Source organism: Xenopus tropicalis, chromosome 1 (assembly GCF_000004195.4).
Source record: "Xenopus tropicalis strain Nigerian chromosome 1, UCB_Xtro_10.0, whole genome shotgun sequence".
NCBI lineage: Eukaryota > Metazoa > Chordata > Amphibia > Anura > Pipidae > Xenopus > Xenopus tropicalis.
In genome coordinates this window covers 79,636,235-79,654,543 of record NC_030677.2, presented here as the reverse complement: position 1 = coordinate 79,654,543, position 18,309 = coordinate 79,636,235, and the positions used below count along the sequence as shown (strand labels likewise).

The 18,309-nt window shown below is 40.3% G+C and overlaps 1 protein-coding gene across 1 annotated transcript in view; it reads left to right on the top strand.

Moving 5' to 3' along the window:
• The first annotated feature begins 9,343 nt into the window (after window positions 1–9,343).
• The window catches only part of parm1 (prostate androgen-regulated mucin-like protein 1), a 41,842-nt gene continuing 32,876 nt past the window's right edge, over window positions 9,344–18,309 (top strand). Inside the window, exon 1 of the mRNA XM_018096385.2 lies at window positions 9,344–9,640. Coding sequence (XP_017951874.2) covers window positions 9,556–9,640 — 85 coding nt within the window. The 5' untranslated portion in view covers window positions 9,344–9,555. The remainder of the gene's footprint in view (window positions 9,641–18,309) is intronic.

Sequence of the window (18,309 nt, the reverse complement as noted above, 5' to 3'; positions counted from 1 at the left end):
AGTGAAACTCGTCAGGGGAGGACATCGGCAGCAACAGCGATTGGGTCTGGGACGGCGGGGCCCATCGAGTTTCTTCCTGTTGTCCCGGCGGCCCAGTCCGACCCTGTGCACACAGGGCATTTCTTCTGCATCCCTTCCATGCCAGTATATATAAGCAGTATTGCCTGCCCAGGTAGGACCTATACTAAAGCTTATGGGTAAATCCCATTTGTACTGACATGGTACGGACACAGAAGAAAATAATTTAATTTACCTACTTGTTGTAAATTACATTTATTCTAGTCCTGCAATTTCAGTACAGGGTTTCCAATCCCAAGTATTAATATTTTCTGCATTCTATGTCAAATGTATAACAATGGTTAGGAGGAAGTCAGGTGGTCTTATAGGTCATTATTAATTTTGAATGGCTGTAGTATATAGTAAGTCCTACCTCCTTGTCTGGGTGGGGCAATATTGCCCACATGTACTGACATGTTGGTACTAGAAGAAATTGAATTTATGACAATTAGGTAAGTAAAATTTTTTTTCTTGCATGTATTGAAGGAATTCATAAAAGATACTTGTATCTGAACATGTTCCTTGCACTTCCCTGTAATTGAGCTGAACACTAATACACAAGTCCAGCCTCCTGTGCACTCAAGGGCACCTTTTGACACTAGGTGGAAATAATTGCAGGGTTCCCAAAAAAGGTTGTGCCAATAGTTGCAACAGACATGCACCAAGTATATCACATGCAAAAATCTTTATTAATACCCCATGCATTAGTGCCCTAAAAGTGATTTAGAAAAAATAAACTATGCTATATATGCATATATGATATATTTATACAGGTATGGGACCTGTTATCCAAAATGCTCGGGACCTGGGGTTTTCCGGATAAGGGATCTTTCCGTAATTTGGATCTCCTTTTCTTACGTCTGCTAAAAATCATTTAACTATTGAATAAACCCAATAGGATTGTTTTGCCTCCAATAAGGATTAATTACAGTGGCTTGCAAAAGTATTCGGCCCCTTTGAACTTTTCCACATTTTATCACGTTACAGCCACAAACATGAATCAATTTTATTGGAATTCCACGTGAAAGACCAATACAAAGTGGTGTACACGTGAGAAGTGGAACGAAAATCATACATGACATGATACAATGGAACTCAGAGTTGATGCAGTACCGCCGCTCCCTATACGCAGAGTACGCACTCTGCGTAGGGCACCAACTCCCAGGGGGGCACCCAGACAGTACCGTACGCAGAGTGCGCACTCTGCGCAACAACATACTAAGTCTTCGCCAGCGGCTCCTTCTCTCTTATGCCGCGGCAACAGGCCCTTTTATAAGGTTGCGCCCGTGCGTATGACGTCACACGTCAGCGACGAGGCGCAACCTGCCTGTTGCCGCGGCATAAGAGAGAAGGAGGCGCAGGCGATCACTGGTCTGTTGGGGGTATTATCTGTGGGGGCAATTGGGGGCACTGTGCGGGCTGGCTACTGTCTATGGGGGGTACTGTGTATGAGGCAATTGGGGGCACTTTGTGTGGGGGCTACTGTCTATGGGGGGTACTGTTTATGGGGGCAATTGGGGGTACTTTCTATGGGGGCAATTGGGGGCACTGTGTATGGGGGCTACTGTCTATGCGGGGTACTGTGTATGAGGCAATTGGGGGCACTGTGTGTGGGGGCTACTGTCTATGCGGGGTACTGTTTATGGGGGCAATTGGTTCTATTTTGGCCCCTATAGTAGGTTTTTTTTTTTATTATTTTATTTTTACGTCTGTAATATTTGGGGGGAGGGGGCACCAAAGTAAATTTCTGCTTAGGGCACCCATTTGGCCAGCAGCGGCCCTGAGTTGATGGGAAGATGGATGGAGCCAAATACAGGGCAATCTTGGAAGAAAACCTCTTGGAGTCTGCAAAAGACTTTAGACTGGGGCGGAGGTTCACCTTCCAGCAGGACAACGACCCTAAACATAAAGCCAGGGCAACAATGGAATGGTTTAAAACAAAACATATCCATGTGTTAGAATGGCCCAGTCAAAGTCCAGATCTAAATCCAATCGAGAATCTGTGGCAAGATCTGAAAACTGCTGTTCACAAACGCTGTCCATCTAATCTGACTGAGCTGGAGCTGTTTTGCAAAGAAGAATGGGCAAGGATTTCAGTCTCTAGATGTGCAAAGCTGGTAGAGACATACCCTAAAAGACTGGCAGCTGTAATTGCAGCAAAAGGTGGTTCTACAAAGTATTGACTCAGGGGGCTGAATAATTACGCACACCTCACTTTGCAGTTATTTATTTGTAAAAAATGTTTGGTATGATTTTCGTTCCACTTCTCACGTGTACACCACTTTGTATTGGTCTTTCACGTGGAATTCCAATAAAATTGATTCATGTTTGTGGCTGTAATGTGACAAAATGTGGAAAAGTTCAAGGGGGCCAAAAACGTTTGCAAGCCACTGTATATCTTAGTTGGGATATAGTACAATAATAATATCCCTTTTCACATTAAGGGTTATGTCCCACGGGGAGACTAGTCAACCCTCGATAATCTCTACTACCGTTGGTGACTAATCTCCCCAAAAAGCCCCACTAGGTCAGGGATGTCAAACTCAATCGCATAAGGGGGGCCGATATGTAAAACACAGGCTGAATTGCAGGCCAGATTTTTTATGAAGATTAAGTCTTAGTTAAGGATAGAGCCTTCCTCACCTTGAAACACCATAACACAAGCCATCCTCATGCATTAATCATGTTTTGAAAATAATAACAAGCACAAAGCAAACTGCATGCAAGACAGTTAAATTACAAACTCAACATTTTTTTAATACATTTATCTATAATTTTATATTTGAAATTTAGGTTTTAAAATTGCTCATCTATTTGTTTTCTCACACTACTTTGTGTAAATGAGAGAAGCTTTCTACACATTACTGTAGGTGTAAAGTACCTGTGTTTCTGTACATTGAATGGTTGGCATTTAATCGCCAGTGGAAAGACCTATGGCCACCTGTGACATGAGTAGTACCCATTGTGCAGGGCCAGAACTAGGGTAGGCAGAAGAGGCACCTGCCTAGGCTGCACTGTTGAGGGGGGGTACCAGGTACCTATTCTTTCACTTACCTTTAGTTCCCAGGCCCTTTTTCCCCACTGAATCACCCCCACCAGCAGCCCCCGGCAACCCCACCCCCTACAGGGGGCTCCTGGCTGGCTTGGCCCAGCACTGTCATTGTGAACTTGATGTGAGATGCGAATCTATGCTTTTAATTACTTCTTTTCTATGTTATCTGTACATATTTCTGGTTAAGAACCACTGGCACTTATGTCCATTAGCACTGCTTTTTCATTTAGAGCAGCAGAAAAAGACAAACCCAAATATTTATAGCGCTACATTTGGCAGGTTTACATTTGGCACATCTAATATGGGGCATGACATGGGGTTAACTGAGCAATTTGTGTACAATGTATGTTAAAAATTGTGATGGTTGCTACATTGCCAGATGCGATATGAGGTTGATCACAGGATTAGAAGTATGTGTAATTGCAGATACTGGACTGTAGGTGGCACTGCTGCAATGCTTAGTTAAAATGTGCACATCAACTATTCCTTTTCAGCAAGCCATCCTGTCTGGGATGACATTTACATGTAACAAGGCTCTATCCTTAAGCATATCTAAAAAACTATACAGCATTAAAAATATTTAGCTGATGTAACTCGCTGTCTCACAATATATAAAAATCACAGTGTTTGTTTACATTTTATTTACTCACACAAAATTTGGCTATAATTTCTTCTACCACTTCACTTCCACTGCTAGCTGCGTGAAGGCTATGGCTTAAAGCTGAAAAATCAGAAGCAACTTAAGACTCTCTCTTATGTATTTCCATTATGAGGTGGGATCATTTTTCTATGGCTAACAAGTGGAGAAACATGAAATAAATGGCAAAACTGTCATGCCCCTGATCTAGGGGATAGTTAAAACACACTGTGAAATGTAATAAATATCCATAGATATTTTGTCTGCTGAGTCTTTTGGGTTTAAAAATTATGAAAAAATAGGATATATACAGAGCTGTCAACCTTGACAGTTTGGCTGCTGGGGAGAATGCGGCACAATGAGCAATTTTTTTTCGTCACCTGGAAGCAACGTCACTTGCATGTGCAAAATTGCAGCTGAAGCTGAAAAATTCTATTAGCGCATGCACAAATGCATCAAATTATGGTGTCACAAAATATTTACTGTGTATGTGTGCCAGGAATTCACAGGAGACTTTGAAAGGATTCGTAATAATGCTGAATGCTGCTAGGGTACAAGAGACCGGGGGAGAGCCACCAAATTCAGGTAACTCCCGAACATATATAGCTCTGTATATGTACAAAAGTATATGATTTTTGACAGCAAGTCCTAATGACTGGGGTTCTCTTTACAAACATCAGTGTCCTGGAGGTGATGTCCTGGAGGATTTTGGCCCCAGCATCAATATAACCTGACGACGTCCAGTTATGTTCAGACCATGCTCTGTTAGACCTCCCAAAATAAATCCAGGCGGGTGACAACCCAGTTTTTTGTATTTTTATATAACTCTTCAGAGTACAGTAAGAGATCATAGTATGGAGATCATAGTGTATTGTCTGCAGAACGATTTATTAACCACATATTTTTGGTGAAGGGCCGTATGCATGGAGTCTGGTTGGTGATGTTAAAGAGGGGCCTGCACAGGATCTTTGTGCTTATTAGAAGGGTTTCTTGGTGCAGCAGCCACAGGTAACAATACTCTCGCTAATTAGGGGAAGATTTATTATGCAGTGTGAAAAATGGCGTCAAAATTCAGAATACATCACCAGGCTGCAAATTTTTTTACACATTTTTCATAGAGCAACTTCTGCCAGAACTAGGGTTGCCAACTTTTCTTGAAAAAAATACCAGCCTTAATATATTTGTATGTTTTTTCCCTATTGATAGGCATGAAGGCATGAAGAATGATTATTTCAGGCCAGGCCGGTAAAATACCGGCCAGGTGGCAACCCTAGCCAGAACTTACTTAAACAAAGTCTGAAGCACTGTAAAATATTCAGTGTAAGATAAAACACACCTTGATAAAGCTTTTTACATCATTTTTAAGGGCAAATTTTGTTTTACACAGCATAATATATAGGCCCCTTTCAAGTACAATAATACACCTCTTATACCTCATACAGAGCAATCATGTGACACGACTGAAGCTCAGAAAAGATGCATGTAAGGCTGATGCCACACGAGGCGTAGGGCTGAAATTTTCGGCCAGCGGAAAAGCGCTTGCATTCTCTCGCGTTTTCATGCGTATATCGGCTACATGTGCCTGCACCCAAGCGTATTCCATTCATTCGGGTGCAGGCACAAGTAGCAGGCGTAGGGCTGAATTTTCGGCAAGCGCTTTTCCGCTTGCCGAAAAATTCAGCCCTACGCCTCGTGTGGCATCAGCCTAATATATTTCAGGTTCTGGTTGAATTCCACCTGTGTTTGTTGCACCTTAATGAGTAATTCCAAAAGAATAAATGGCTTTTCTTACTACGTTCCCCTCCAACGGAACGTAGGATCAGTCCACTGCAGGGGAATTCAGCCCAAAAAGTTTGTATGTAAAAGCCCTTACAAAAATCATTATGGGGATCTGGGGGACTTGTTCTTGTCCTGTTTCAGGGGAAAATTATGGGGGGGGGGGGGGCGGTGTTGCCTACTCTAGCTTTGCCAGTACTGTGGTGGTCCTTAGTCTAACACAATATAGCTGTATTAAAAATTTAAATGTACTTTAATTTTATAAATAATCAGTGTCATTTTCTTTGAAGCTTTGGGTATAGACTGCACTGAATGCATTGCAGGATAGCAAATAGGTTGATGTGCTTATATGACATTGCGATACATCACTATGCTCTGGAAGTTCACCCTTGCTGCTGGGAAAAGCTGCACCCATGTTAAAGTCCAAACTAACTGCAAACAGGAAATGCAAGATGATTCACCACATCATTTTGTATTTGCTAAATAAAAATAGTAACACTCAGGTTTTCTGGTTTCATTTCACACATTTTCCAATTGCGAATTTTGAACAGAAACTGAAAGTGCATATGAAACACTACTGCCCAAGCTAGCGTACATAATTGATGCCATGTATACATTCTTACCTTACTAGAATAGAGGCGCTGTGTATATTGTTTTTTAAGCCCTGATAACACTGCCACCTGTCAGGTGCATTAAAATGCCATCCTCCTGTCACAGTGCACATAGGGAGCATATTTTGGATAGAAAACTCTTATATGCATTTTCTGGATGACATATTCCACTGTTTGAGAGTGGGTATAAAAGTGCTGTGTGCCAATAGCCTTGTGATCCATACTTTAAGTCCACAACTGATCGCCATTTTGTGATCTTGTTAGGTAACCATCTGAGCATCAATAAACGCCACACATGCTCAGTGTGAACTTTAAATCTGATGAATTCAGATTAAATTCTAATGTGTGTTTTTTTCTGCTTGCATCATACATGTTTTTAGCATGATTTTGCATTTTATATGATCACATTTACTGTACTTTATCTCTTAATGGAAGTAGCACGATAAAGTAATAATGCACGTTTTGGGCAAACACTTGATTTTTTAGAGCATTATAGTTCAGTGCAGTAGTTAGACCATAACGTCCAGTTAATTGCTTAAAAAAGTCAATTTAATTCCAATGAATTGGTTATACAGTGGCTTGCAAAAGTATTCGGCCCCCTTGAACTTTTCCACATTTTGTCACATTACAGCCACAAACATGAATCAATTTTATTGGAATTCCACGTGAAAGACCAATACAAAGTGGTGTACACGTGAGAAGTGCAACGAAAATCATACATGATTCCAAACATTTTTTACAAATAAATAACTGCAAAGTGGGGTGTGCGTAATTATTCAGCCACCTGAGTCAATACTTTGTAGAACCACCTTTTGCTGCAATTACAGCTGACAGTCTTTTAGGGTATGTCTCTACCAGCTTTGCACATCTAGAGACTGAAATCCTTGCTCATTCTTCTTTGCAAAACAGCTCCAGCTCAGTCAGATTAGATGGACAGCGTTTGTGAACAGCAGTTTTCAGATCTTGCCACAGATTCTCGATTGGATTTAGATCTGGACTGTGACTGGGCCATTCTAACATGGATATGTTTTTTTTTAAACCATTCCATTGTTGCCCTGGCTTTATGTTTAGGGTCGTTGTCCTGCTGGAAGGTGAACCTCTGCCCCAGTCTCAAGTCTTTTCCAGACTCCAAGAGGTTTTCTTCCAAGATTGCCCTGTATTTGGCTCCATCCATCTTCCCATCAACTCTGACCAGCTTCCCTGTCTCTGCTGAAGAGAAGCACCCCCAGAGCATGATGCTGCTACCACCATATTTGATAGTGGGGATGGTGTGTTCAGAGTGATGTGCAGTGTTAGTTTTCCGCCACACATAGCGTTTTGCATTTTGGCCAAAATTGATCCATTTTGGTCTCATCTGACCAGAGCACCTTCTTCCACATGTTTGCTGTGTCCCCCACATGGCTTGTGGCAAACTGCAAACGGAACTTCTTATGGTTTTCTGTTAACAATGGCTTTCTTCTTGCCACTCTTCCATAAAGGCCAACTTTGTGCAGTGCACGACTAATAGTTGTCCTATGGACAGATTCCCCCACCTGAGCTGTAGATCTCTGCAGCTTGTCCAGAGTCACCATGGGCCTCTTGGCTGCATTTCTGATCAGCGCTCTCCTTGTTCGGCCTGTGAGTTTAGGTGGACGGCCTTGTCTTGGTAGGTTTACAGTTGTGCCATACTCCTTCCATTTCTGAATGATTGCTTGAACAGTGCTCCGTAAGATGTTCAAGGCTTTGAAAATCTTTTTGTAGCCTAAGCCTGCTTGAAATTTCTCAATAACTTTATCCCTGACCTGTCTGGTGTGTTCTTTGGACTTCATGGTGTTGTTGCTCCCAATATTCTCTTAGACAACCTCTGAGGCCGTCACAGAGCAGCTGTATTTGTACTGACATTAGATTACACACAGGTGCACTCTATTTAGTCATTAGCACTCATCAGGCAATGTCTATGGGCAACTGACTGCACTCAGACCAAAGGGGGCTGAATAATTACGCACACCTCACTTTGCAGTTATTTATTTGTAAAAAATGTTTGGAATCATGTATGATTTTCGTTCCACTTCTCACGTGTACACCACTTTGTATTGGTCTTTCACGTGAAATTCCAATAAAATTGATTCATGTTTGTGGCTGTAATGTGACAAAATGTGGAAAAGTTCAAGGGGGCCGAATACTTTTGCAAGCCACTGTATGCAATAGCAGGAAATGGTTTTCAAATGTATCAGCTTTATCTTGTGGTTGCAGAGTTTAGCAGGTACTTCTTCCCCTTATGCGTTTGTCATTATATGCCAGGGGTGGGCAAAATGTTGATCGCGGTCCACCAGTCGATCCCCCATGAATTTCTGGTGGACCGCATCAAAGCCGGTAAATGCGTGTGTAAAAGTGTGGCGGTTCTGCGCATTTATTGGGTATGCGTACGTATGCTGCGTCGCGTATGTATGCGGGGAGGAGTCAGAAATCGCCCGCCACGAGAAAAATTCTGGGCACCTCTGTTATATGGTGTTAGAAAGTGAGTATATCAGTTCCCCGATATTCATGGTTTTCTTTCTGTACCTGGTTGTTTAAAGGGGGCGTGTCACCCACACATAAAAAGCTGTATTAAAAAAGTCCTTTGCAAATTAAACATAAAACCCAAATTCTTTTTTTTTAATTAAAACATTGATACCTGTTATAATTGTATACTCATGTGGTGCTGTTATAATTGTATACTCATGTGGTGCCCTGGGCCAAATAAAAAAAAAAAGTTGCTTTATATATATTTAAGACTTGATTTTAAAGTGGACAGGGATGTAAAATTTACAATATATAAATATGTTATATATTATAAAACAACAATATTTCAAAGTCAGTAACTTAGCAATGTAGGGACTAGTTAAGTTGTTGGACAAATTTGTGTTATTTGAGGGACATTACTTTACTTTAGTTTGAAAGGTTGGGCCTGAAAGAAATTGAAATGACGTTAATATACGTGTGATGCTGCCTCATTTTAAAGTCATTGACGACTGTACAAATTGAGACATTCTTGTTATGGGTGTGTGACTGACAGCCTTCGTATTGTGAGGTGACTTCCCGGCGTAATCTTCCCTTGACACCTGCTATTCTGTGCATGGGGTACAGCCGCACATTGCGCACATTGTCCAGCAGAGGGCGCTGCAGCTAAGCCTTGGCTCATTACGGGCTAAGTAAGTGCACTAGAGGCGTGGGAAGGTGCAGGCGTGTCCGTGACACAGGGGAGGCATGATTCTCCCTGACAAGCAGTATAAAGAATAACCTGTAGGCGCTCAGACACCTGCACCCGATGCATATACTGAGGGCACTCATTTGGTCTTCTGGCTCAGGATAGTGACCCATTTGTTACTGAAAGGATCTGGATAACGACTTGGCTAGACACTGCTTCCCTCTTTTTGCTTCTGGTGGTCCATCACGAAGACGCGATGGGGCTGAAAACTCGGTGGATGCAGAGTTCCCTAGCGAGCATATTATGCCAGGGTGTCATTGCGTGCTGGCTGCTCTCTGCAGGTAAAACTCAACGTCTCAACTTTTACCCTCAACTTCCTCGTTATTGTGAAAACTTAGCGCCTGACCTCTGTGTATAGACTGAAGGGAACAGGTGGCTTCTACTCATGGGTCGGGGTGGGGGCTGGGGTTTGTATCAATTCCTTTGATGTCTGTAGAAATCTGCGTAGCGCTGCACTGTTCGTGTCTGGGTGCTGGGAGATTGGGATCACACTATATTAATGTATAAAAGAAAGGACTATATGATCACAGTAATCAAGGATCGTATATCTGCATGGAATGAGTGGGATAGCAGGCTGGATACAGTGATCACCTGAAACTGTAATGCAGTGATCCTGCTCTTTATTCATATGACAATGATATAAAATGCTGTTATGCAGTCAGCATGTACTTTTTGGCAGGACAAGCATCAAGGGGGTGTGGGGGTGGTATTGTAGGGGACAAAGTGCAGCAATAAAAAAAAATAAGTACATCGTATTACTGAACTGGAGGTCCCAAATGTTCCACCTGTACATTTCTGATGGCAGCCCTCCTTGGCAGCTCTGGATTAGCATAGATAGGAAATGCTGTAATGCAGTGATTATGCACTTTCTGGGACAAAACTGATGAAAAGTCTGTATTACAGCAGGCGTGTTGTCTGGGATCTCAGCAAATGGCTGGCTGTAATACAGTGATCCTGCATTTTCCGGCATCACAGTGCTGGCTATACTACAGTGGTCATTGTATTACTAGGATGTCAGTCATGAAAGGGGCTGTTTGCAGGCACTTATTGCAATCTTTGTAAATGACAGAGCAGTGTGTAATACAGTGATCATGCCCTTATTATGCTGGATGGAGAGCTGGAGGAGCTGTAATGCAGCTATCATACATTTACTGGGATCTCAAAGTACTTAGAGAAACATATTGTTATCATAAACATATCTGAGATCTTAGTGTCAGAAAGGGTTCATGTGCTTACCTGGATGTAAGTGACTGAAAAGGATGTAATACAAAGGAGAAGGTATTAATGAATTTTAATAGATGCCTGTGACCCAGTGATTATAGGGATCACAGTACAGGTATGGGACCTATTAACCAGAATGCTCTGAACCTGTGGTATTCTGGAAAAGGGGTCTTTCATTAATTTGGATCTCCATACCTTGAATCTGCTATAAAATCATTTAAATATTAAATAAAACCAGTAAGAAAAGGATTAATTATATTTTAGTTGGAATCAAGTACAAAATACTTTTATATTATTACAAAGAAATAGGAAATCTGTTTTAACATTTTGAATTATTTGAATAAAATTAAGTCTATGAAGATGGCCTTCCCATAATTCGAAGCTTTCTGGATAACAGGTTTTTGAATAACGGATACCATACCTGTAATGTAAAGGCCTGTAATACACTTAAGCTTCTGCTTTTTCAGGCTTTCTAGCAAAATTAACAAAAAGTGAAAATGACTAGTACAAGTTACTAGTTACATATTATCTACTAGTAGTATTTTAGCCCCACAGTTGCAGCTTTCCATATCTCTCTTTCCCTGCATACTCTCACTTTCTCGCTCTCAAAAATACCGTAAGTACAATTGCCAACAGAAACCAATCAGATAATTGCTTTTACTTTGTAAATGTATCTGATTGGTTGCAACTGCCAACTACACTGCAGTTTACCACCTATGTTTATAAATAAGCCCTTCTATCTAGCTACAAACATATCACTTATTTAATTAGTATAGCTTCTTTTACAACTCCTCGTAGGGCTGGTTTTACAGATGGCGGGGAACAATTGGGACCATTTTGGCGGGACCCTCTACTAAAGGTGTTGCCAACTGGCACAGGATTGCAGGCTGGGTGGGCAAATAGTCCCTACCTCTCACTCTCTGCATGTGACTGATGATGTAACCCTGCTTTTTCACCTCTCTTTCTCTTGTTCCATTGGCCCCCGACATGTCATTGCACAATGTGGCCCCAAGCACTGGGCACAGACCAATCATACTATATACAGTGTGAGACAGTAATTATTGGCCCCTCAAACACAAAATACACAGTGAAAGACTGGTTGTACCCTGGGGTTGCAGTATGAATGCAGTGCCCACTTAGGGGCTGATTTACTTACCCACGAACGGGTCGAATGGAGTCCGATTGCGTTTTTTTCGTAATGATCGGTACTTTGCGATTTTTTCGTATGTTTTTTTGGATTCTTTACGAATTTTTCGTTACCAATACGATTTTTGCGTAAAAACGCGAGTTTTCCTATCCATTACGAAAGTTGCGTAAAAAGTTGCGCATTTTGCGTAGCGTTAAAACTTACGCGAAAAGTTGCGCATTTTTCGTAGCGTTAAGTTTTAACGCTACGAAAAATGCGCAACTTTTCGCGTAAGTTTTAACGCTACGAAAAATGCGCAACTTTTTACGCAACTTTCGTAATGGATACGAAAAACTCGCGTTTTTACGCAAAAATCGTATTGGTAACGAAAAATTCGTAAAGAATCCGAAAAAATCACAAAACATACGAAAAAGTCGTAAAATGTTCGTTTTCAAGTCGGAACTTTTCCAATTCGGGTCGGATTCGTGGGTTAGTAAATCAGCCCCTTAGTGTTTGATGTCCCAGAACACATAGCAGCATTTTCAGGTAGTCATTGTTGTGGGTGGGCTGGACAGCTTTACTCTGGGCCCTGTTGGGTCCTAAGGCCAGCCCTGACTCCTTGATCTTCTGCTTTTATATAGCTTGGCACTCTTTGATTCCATTTTGGAATCATTTTGCAAGTGAAATAACCCATAGCTCCAAACCAGTAATAAGCTTTTATTAGTTTGGAGCGGTTAGAAGAAATGAAATGTCTGATTGGTTACCATGGATTATTGCTCTGGTGAAAATCTGTGTATATTTCCACTGTTTGTTTATGTGCTAAGAGCTTTCTCAGTGTTTTTTTTATAGATTTTTTATTTGTATGTGTGCTGTGACTTGCAGATGAGTATATGTTCACGTGTACTTGCAGTGAGAGTACAGGTATAGGACCTGTTATCCAGAATGCTCGGGACCTGGGGTTTTACGGATAAGGGGTCTTTCTGTAATGTGGATCTCCTACCTAAAGTCTGCTAAAAAACATTATTTAAACAGTAATTAAACCCAACAGGATTGTTTTGCCTCCAATAAGGATTAATTATATCTTAGTTGGGCTCAAGTACAAGATACTGTTTTATTATTACAGAGAAAAAGGAAATAATTTTTAAAAAAGTGAATTATTTGATTAAAATGGAGTCTATTGGAGATGGCCCTTCCGTAATTCGGAACTTTCTGGATAATGGGTTTCCGGATAAGGGGTCCGATACCTGTATTACAGGATATCTTTAACCCTACTGCTTATTTGTATAACACATTGGCTGGTGTTTGTGCCAAAACCAGCTCTAGTTCAGCCTCTCACAGTACAACTTTCACTAGTCAATACAGTGCATGACTTTCCAGAGGAAACAGTATTCAGTTTTGTTTCTAGCTATCAGCAAGTTATAGACCTTAAACCTCATCCGTTTAGGGAGAATTGTTGCATTTGTAGGCACATGTAGAAAATGCTACCACATAGTGCTATATCTTTCCATTCTAACGTCTGGTGTAATTAATTATAGTCTGAGTAAACCAGAATAAAAAGGGTAAGCTCAAACCTAACTTTTGGCATGCTATGTGTTGACCAATTCTTTGCTACTTTTTTCATTGATTAATGGAGAGGGAAATGTTACTCCCTGCCACTGATTATAATCATCATGATATCCTAAGGTGATGCTTCTTTTGGCAGAATACTGCAAATGCTAGGGTTTCTTCTGGATGAGTGACCTTTTTCCACTTCTTCTTTCTACAATGGCCCCGACCCAAAGCATGCGCAGTAGAGTGAAAAAGGCACTTTTTGCTTAAAGTTTTGCTTTTTAATCTACAGAGGCCCCAGTACTGAGCAAGGAACGGTCGAGGGGAGGGAGCCATGACAATGCCAGGAAAAAGCCCGGGAAAAGAGTGGGTGGTGAAGTCAGGGGAAAGGTATTAGTAATCTGATTGGCCGAGAGGAGTTGGGGTTAGCCTTTAGCGGAGGAGGGACTAAAAGAGGGGACACCATTTTACCTTAGCAGCTCCCACCCTAAATTATAGGAGGAAAAAGGGCAGTTAAGGAAGGATGGGAAGGGAGTCAGTCGCAGCTAGGACAAAGGCAGAAGGTTAGGCCTGAGGATAGGGAGTTTTGGCCATTGGCCGGTGGCCAGATTAAAGGGGATGGCGAACCTCAGGGACCTGAATGTGGCTGGGGGCAGGAATAGCTCCCACTAAACTGCAGCCTTCAGTGGCTTAATGTTGTTAGTTGTGAAGTTATTCAATGATGTTAGCATGTTATGGTTAAATGATGTTATCGAATGATGTCATGATTATCGTGGTTGGTGAATAAACTGGCTGCGGCCTTTTAAATCCAACAATAGTGTGGAGTGGTAATTTGAAGGGTAGCTGTGGGTGGTATGGAGAGGGCATAACATTGACGTTGCCATTGTCATGTGCTTGAGCACCCCACGCAAGTTCTTTCCATGGTGCTCGCTCAAAAGTTCCCCAGGCCAGTGCAGTTTTCTGCTAACAGAAGCAGTTTTTCCAGATCACCAGCCTGAGGTATTAAATAATTTTTAAATTCAATGGGAAAATGAACCTTTAAATTAACTTTTAGTATGCTGTAAATGTACCTATTATAAGCAAATGTTTAAACTGATCTTCATTTTTTATTATTTATTTTATTTATTTATAATTGTCTACCTATCTGTTTCTTTCCGGCCTCCAGTGGAAAATGTTGTCTGGTCACTGACAACCAGAACAGACTTCATTTCACCAAGGTTTCTGTGCTATTGTTAGTATTATATTTTGTTGCGTATCTTTATATTTAGCCATTCTGCTTTTCGTTCATCTTTGATTCTGCTGTGTGAAATTTTCAAAAAGGCTTTATGTGTTTTAGATATTACACCACAATATTTTAGTTCATGCTTCACCAGTATGTGAGTGTTATAATCTCCAAATGTGCAAAATGTTGCAGTTCCTAAAACTAGTGGTATGAATTTTGTTGTCAAGCAGATGATAAGATTAACAAAGAAAGACATTTTATGATAATTTCCTGAACCCTTTAAAGACATACTAACCGTTTTAAATATATCATAACATTGTCTTTGCATGAGCTTTATAATTTTGCCAGATCCCCCAAGTTCTTCTATGAGGGGGCTGCCATATTTGTGCTGCAGTAGTCCGCATTAGAAACTATAACTGGCAGGTTAAGAAGGGAGAGTCAGGTTGGCAAAAAGTTTTAAAAATTTTAAGTAACAGTTACTTACAAAAGCAAAACTTTTGGTTACAAACAATCAACATGACCTATAGGTAACTTTTTATGTACATTAATATTTTACAAAGTATTTTTTTTTTAATGTCAGTATCACTTTAAGTCAGGGATCCCCAAACTTTTTTACCCATGAGCCACACTCAAATGTTGGGGAAGCATGAAACATGTTAATGAGGGTGCAAAATAAGGCCTGTGATTGGCTATTTGGAAGCTCCTATGTGGACTGGCAGCCTAAATGAGGCTTTGTTTGGTAGTACAACTGGTTTTTATGCGACTAAAACTTGCCTCAAGCCAGGAATTAAAAGATAAGCACCTGTTTGAGGCCACTGGGAGCAACATCCAAGAGGTTGGAGAGCAACATGTTGCTCAGAAGCCACTGGTTGGGGATCACCGCTTTAAGTAATGGGCAATTTTACACAAGTGGGATTATAAATTGTCAGGCAACTTGCTATCTGAAATGGATAATAATAATAAATAGTCTAAAGTTTGCTACTTCTCTAGTAATCCATATCAACCAATCAGCTGGCAGCATTTAATGGTCAGTATATAATGTACTCAGCGCTGTAATTGGTCTTTTCACAGTGAAGTCTTCTGTAACACACAAAGTTGTGTTGCTTGCAGCTTCCACGTGGTAAAAATCTGTTTGACTGGGCTTCAAGAATGTGGAAGTGCATGGAAAAAGCAAAACAAAAAGTGCAATCACAAAGGTTGCAAATATAAAGTGCAATCTGACAAACTCCTCCACCAACACGGTATGGTAAATATATGTGCTCACCAAACTCAAATTAGCAAATGCCAAACAATTGACTTTATTGCCAAGGTCCGTTGAGGTTATCCAACCCATGGGTACAATCCTTACCCATGAGCTGTACTTGGATGTGCCGGCTTATGGAACTGTACTTTGATATGACTGCCTAAGACTTGGTACAGTTGTGAGTAGCCTGTAGTGTACAGGGTTTTTATTTAAATAAACGGTGTTACTCTATCTTGTGTTCCCTTTTATCTTCTCACATCGCTGCTGGGTTGGATAACCTCAAGGGACCTTGGCCATGAAGTCAATTATTGTTTGGTGTTTGCCAATAGTTTTGATTGGCATCTTTGATAAGTAGTTAACATAATCAGAAGGCAACTTTGTATTTTGGCAGTTAAGATTGTCTTGCATCATATTTAATAATTTAATGTGATCTGAATTTGATATTGACATGTCCCTTTTACGTACAAGTGTTGGTTATAATTTTGCATACTTTGACTGTGCTAGCTGCATGAAGGTCAGTGGTAGGAATATGCCTGTTACCTGTTGTATTGTAAATTAGGAATACTGATCTCTGCATGTTTTAGTCGGCCTTTAGAAAAGCAAGGTTTGCACAGGAAAGACATAAAAAAGACCTTATACATACAAATAGCTTATACATTTCCTAAAGCAGTAAGCCAGATCAGCAGATCAGCTTTTTTCTTGGCCTGTGTAAGTGTGTAACTAGCAAGGAGGTTTGCCATTAGGTGTGACCTCATATGAACTGAATACAGTAAACTGAAACAACCTGAATACCTGGTTTTGCTTATTGTTTATGGATGTTGATTGGCAAACATTAGGCTTCCAGTAAAACCCACCCTTGTCAGCATGGTATTATACTTACAAAAAATAATTCCTATTGGTAGTTTGGATGACTTTAAAAACAATGTTTATTTTTGCCTAATGTCTGTACTGAATACATACTAATTCCTGAATAGTTCAAGCCTTCAAGCCTATGATAAAGTTCTCTGGCAATACACAGTTACTAGGAAGTAGCATGGAAACACAGTGGTTTGCACTTTTTGCCTCTATAATGCGCTGTGTTATATATTGGCACTGTACAAATAAGATAAAACATTTTTAAATCTTGTTTGTGACCACAAGTGTGAGACACTGATATTGACAAAGTTATTCATGTAACTTCTTAAAAGGTATTCATGCTTAAACAAGCTCATTGCACTTCTGTGTACTTGTGGGAGTGCCATTTTGCCTGCCCATCCTGTACTGATGAATTGTGTGCAAGTGACCCTGGGATTACTTCCACCCTGAATGTGTCAATAATTCCTTGGCTTCCCTGCTTCCCTGGCAGGTTGATTCCCTCAATAGCCACAACTGACTAGTGCCAAGTAATGTGTACACTAATGCCGTTAGTAAGACCTTGCACATTTGCATGCCTGGTAGTGACACCATCCCACATAGTAATTAGAAGTTAATTTCATAATGATATACTTTATTTACTTATTAATTAATTAATTAGCAATTACAATATCTGCATGCAGTGACACTGGAATTATGGGAAAAATTGCTGCATTTTACATATGAATAGTGCAGTTAGCACCATAAACTGAGTTGGTAAATAAGTCTTTTTATTTTCAGTGTACTGAAGGAACTATTATTTGTCTACATATTTTACTGTCTGTGCACATGTGCTCACTTGGTTTGAGCAAATGGTGGAATCCTATGAATCTAAGATATAGTTTTTCATCTGAATTAAAAACATTGTTTGCTGACAAACAACTCGCCAGTGAATAGAGCAATCAGAGTTTATGAAACATGCTCTTACATTATTAAGCACTTTTAATTTTGTGCGGAACTTCCTTATAATTGTAATCCCAGAAAAGATGAAAACAAATTGACTGAGCACACATGCCATGGCAGAACTGCAACACCCAGTGGAAACTGAATAGCAGATGACAGCAGCTCAGCTCTGACCTTAGAGCTCCATTAGATCACACTTTTGGTAACTTTCCATTATTTTTATTTTAAAACCAATTGTTTTCAAAATATGCATTTAGATTAATTGACCCTAGTGTGTGTTAATGTGATAGGTATCCTAGTGTTATCTCCACTGATGTGAATGATGTATATTCTCTGTAAAGCGCTGTGGAATATGCTGTTGCTATATACATAGAATGTAATAATATTAATATAGCATCATCCATTTTCACATAGTATAAAGCACACATCCCTACACAGTAACTTTAGAAAAAGATTGCATAGGTTTAAATTTGGGAAACCCAAATCTATGTACAGTATGTTAGGAACTGTAATCTCTATTGCTCATGACTTGGCTTCAGTTTGTAGAAGTAGACCTGGACATTTTGAGAACTATAGGTGATATGAGTATTTCAATTAATATCATTTACTGATCATATACTCAGACAAGTATCACTATTGATAAACAGGGAAGCATAGGCAGATATTCTTTATAGTTTATTACACAAAATGTTAATTTTATCATTTAGTTTAGCAAATGTGCCTGCACTGTAAAAACTGAGCTTGAAATGTGAACAGATTGATTCTCCCTTGCAAATCTGGCAGTGGCAGCTTTGTT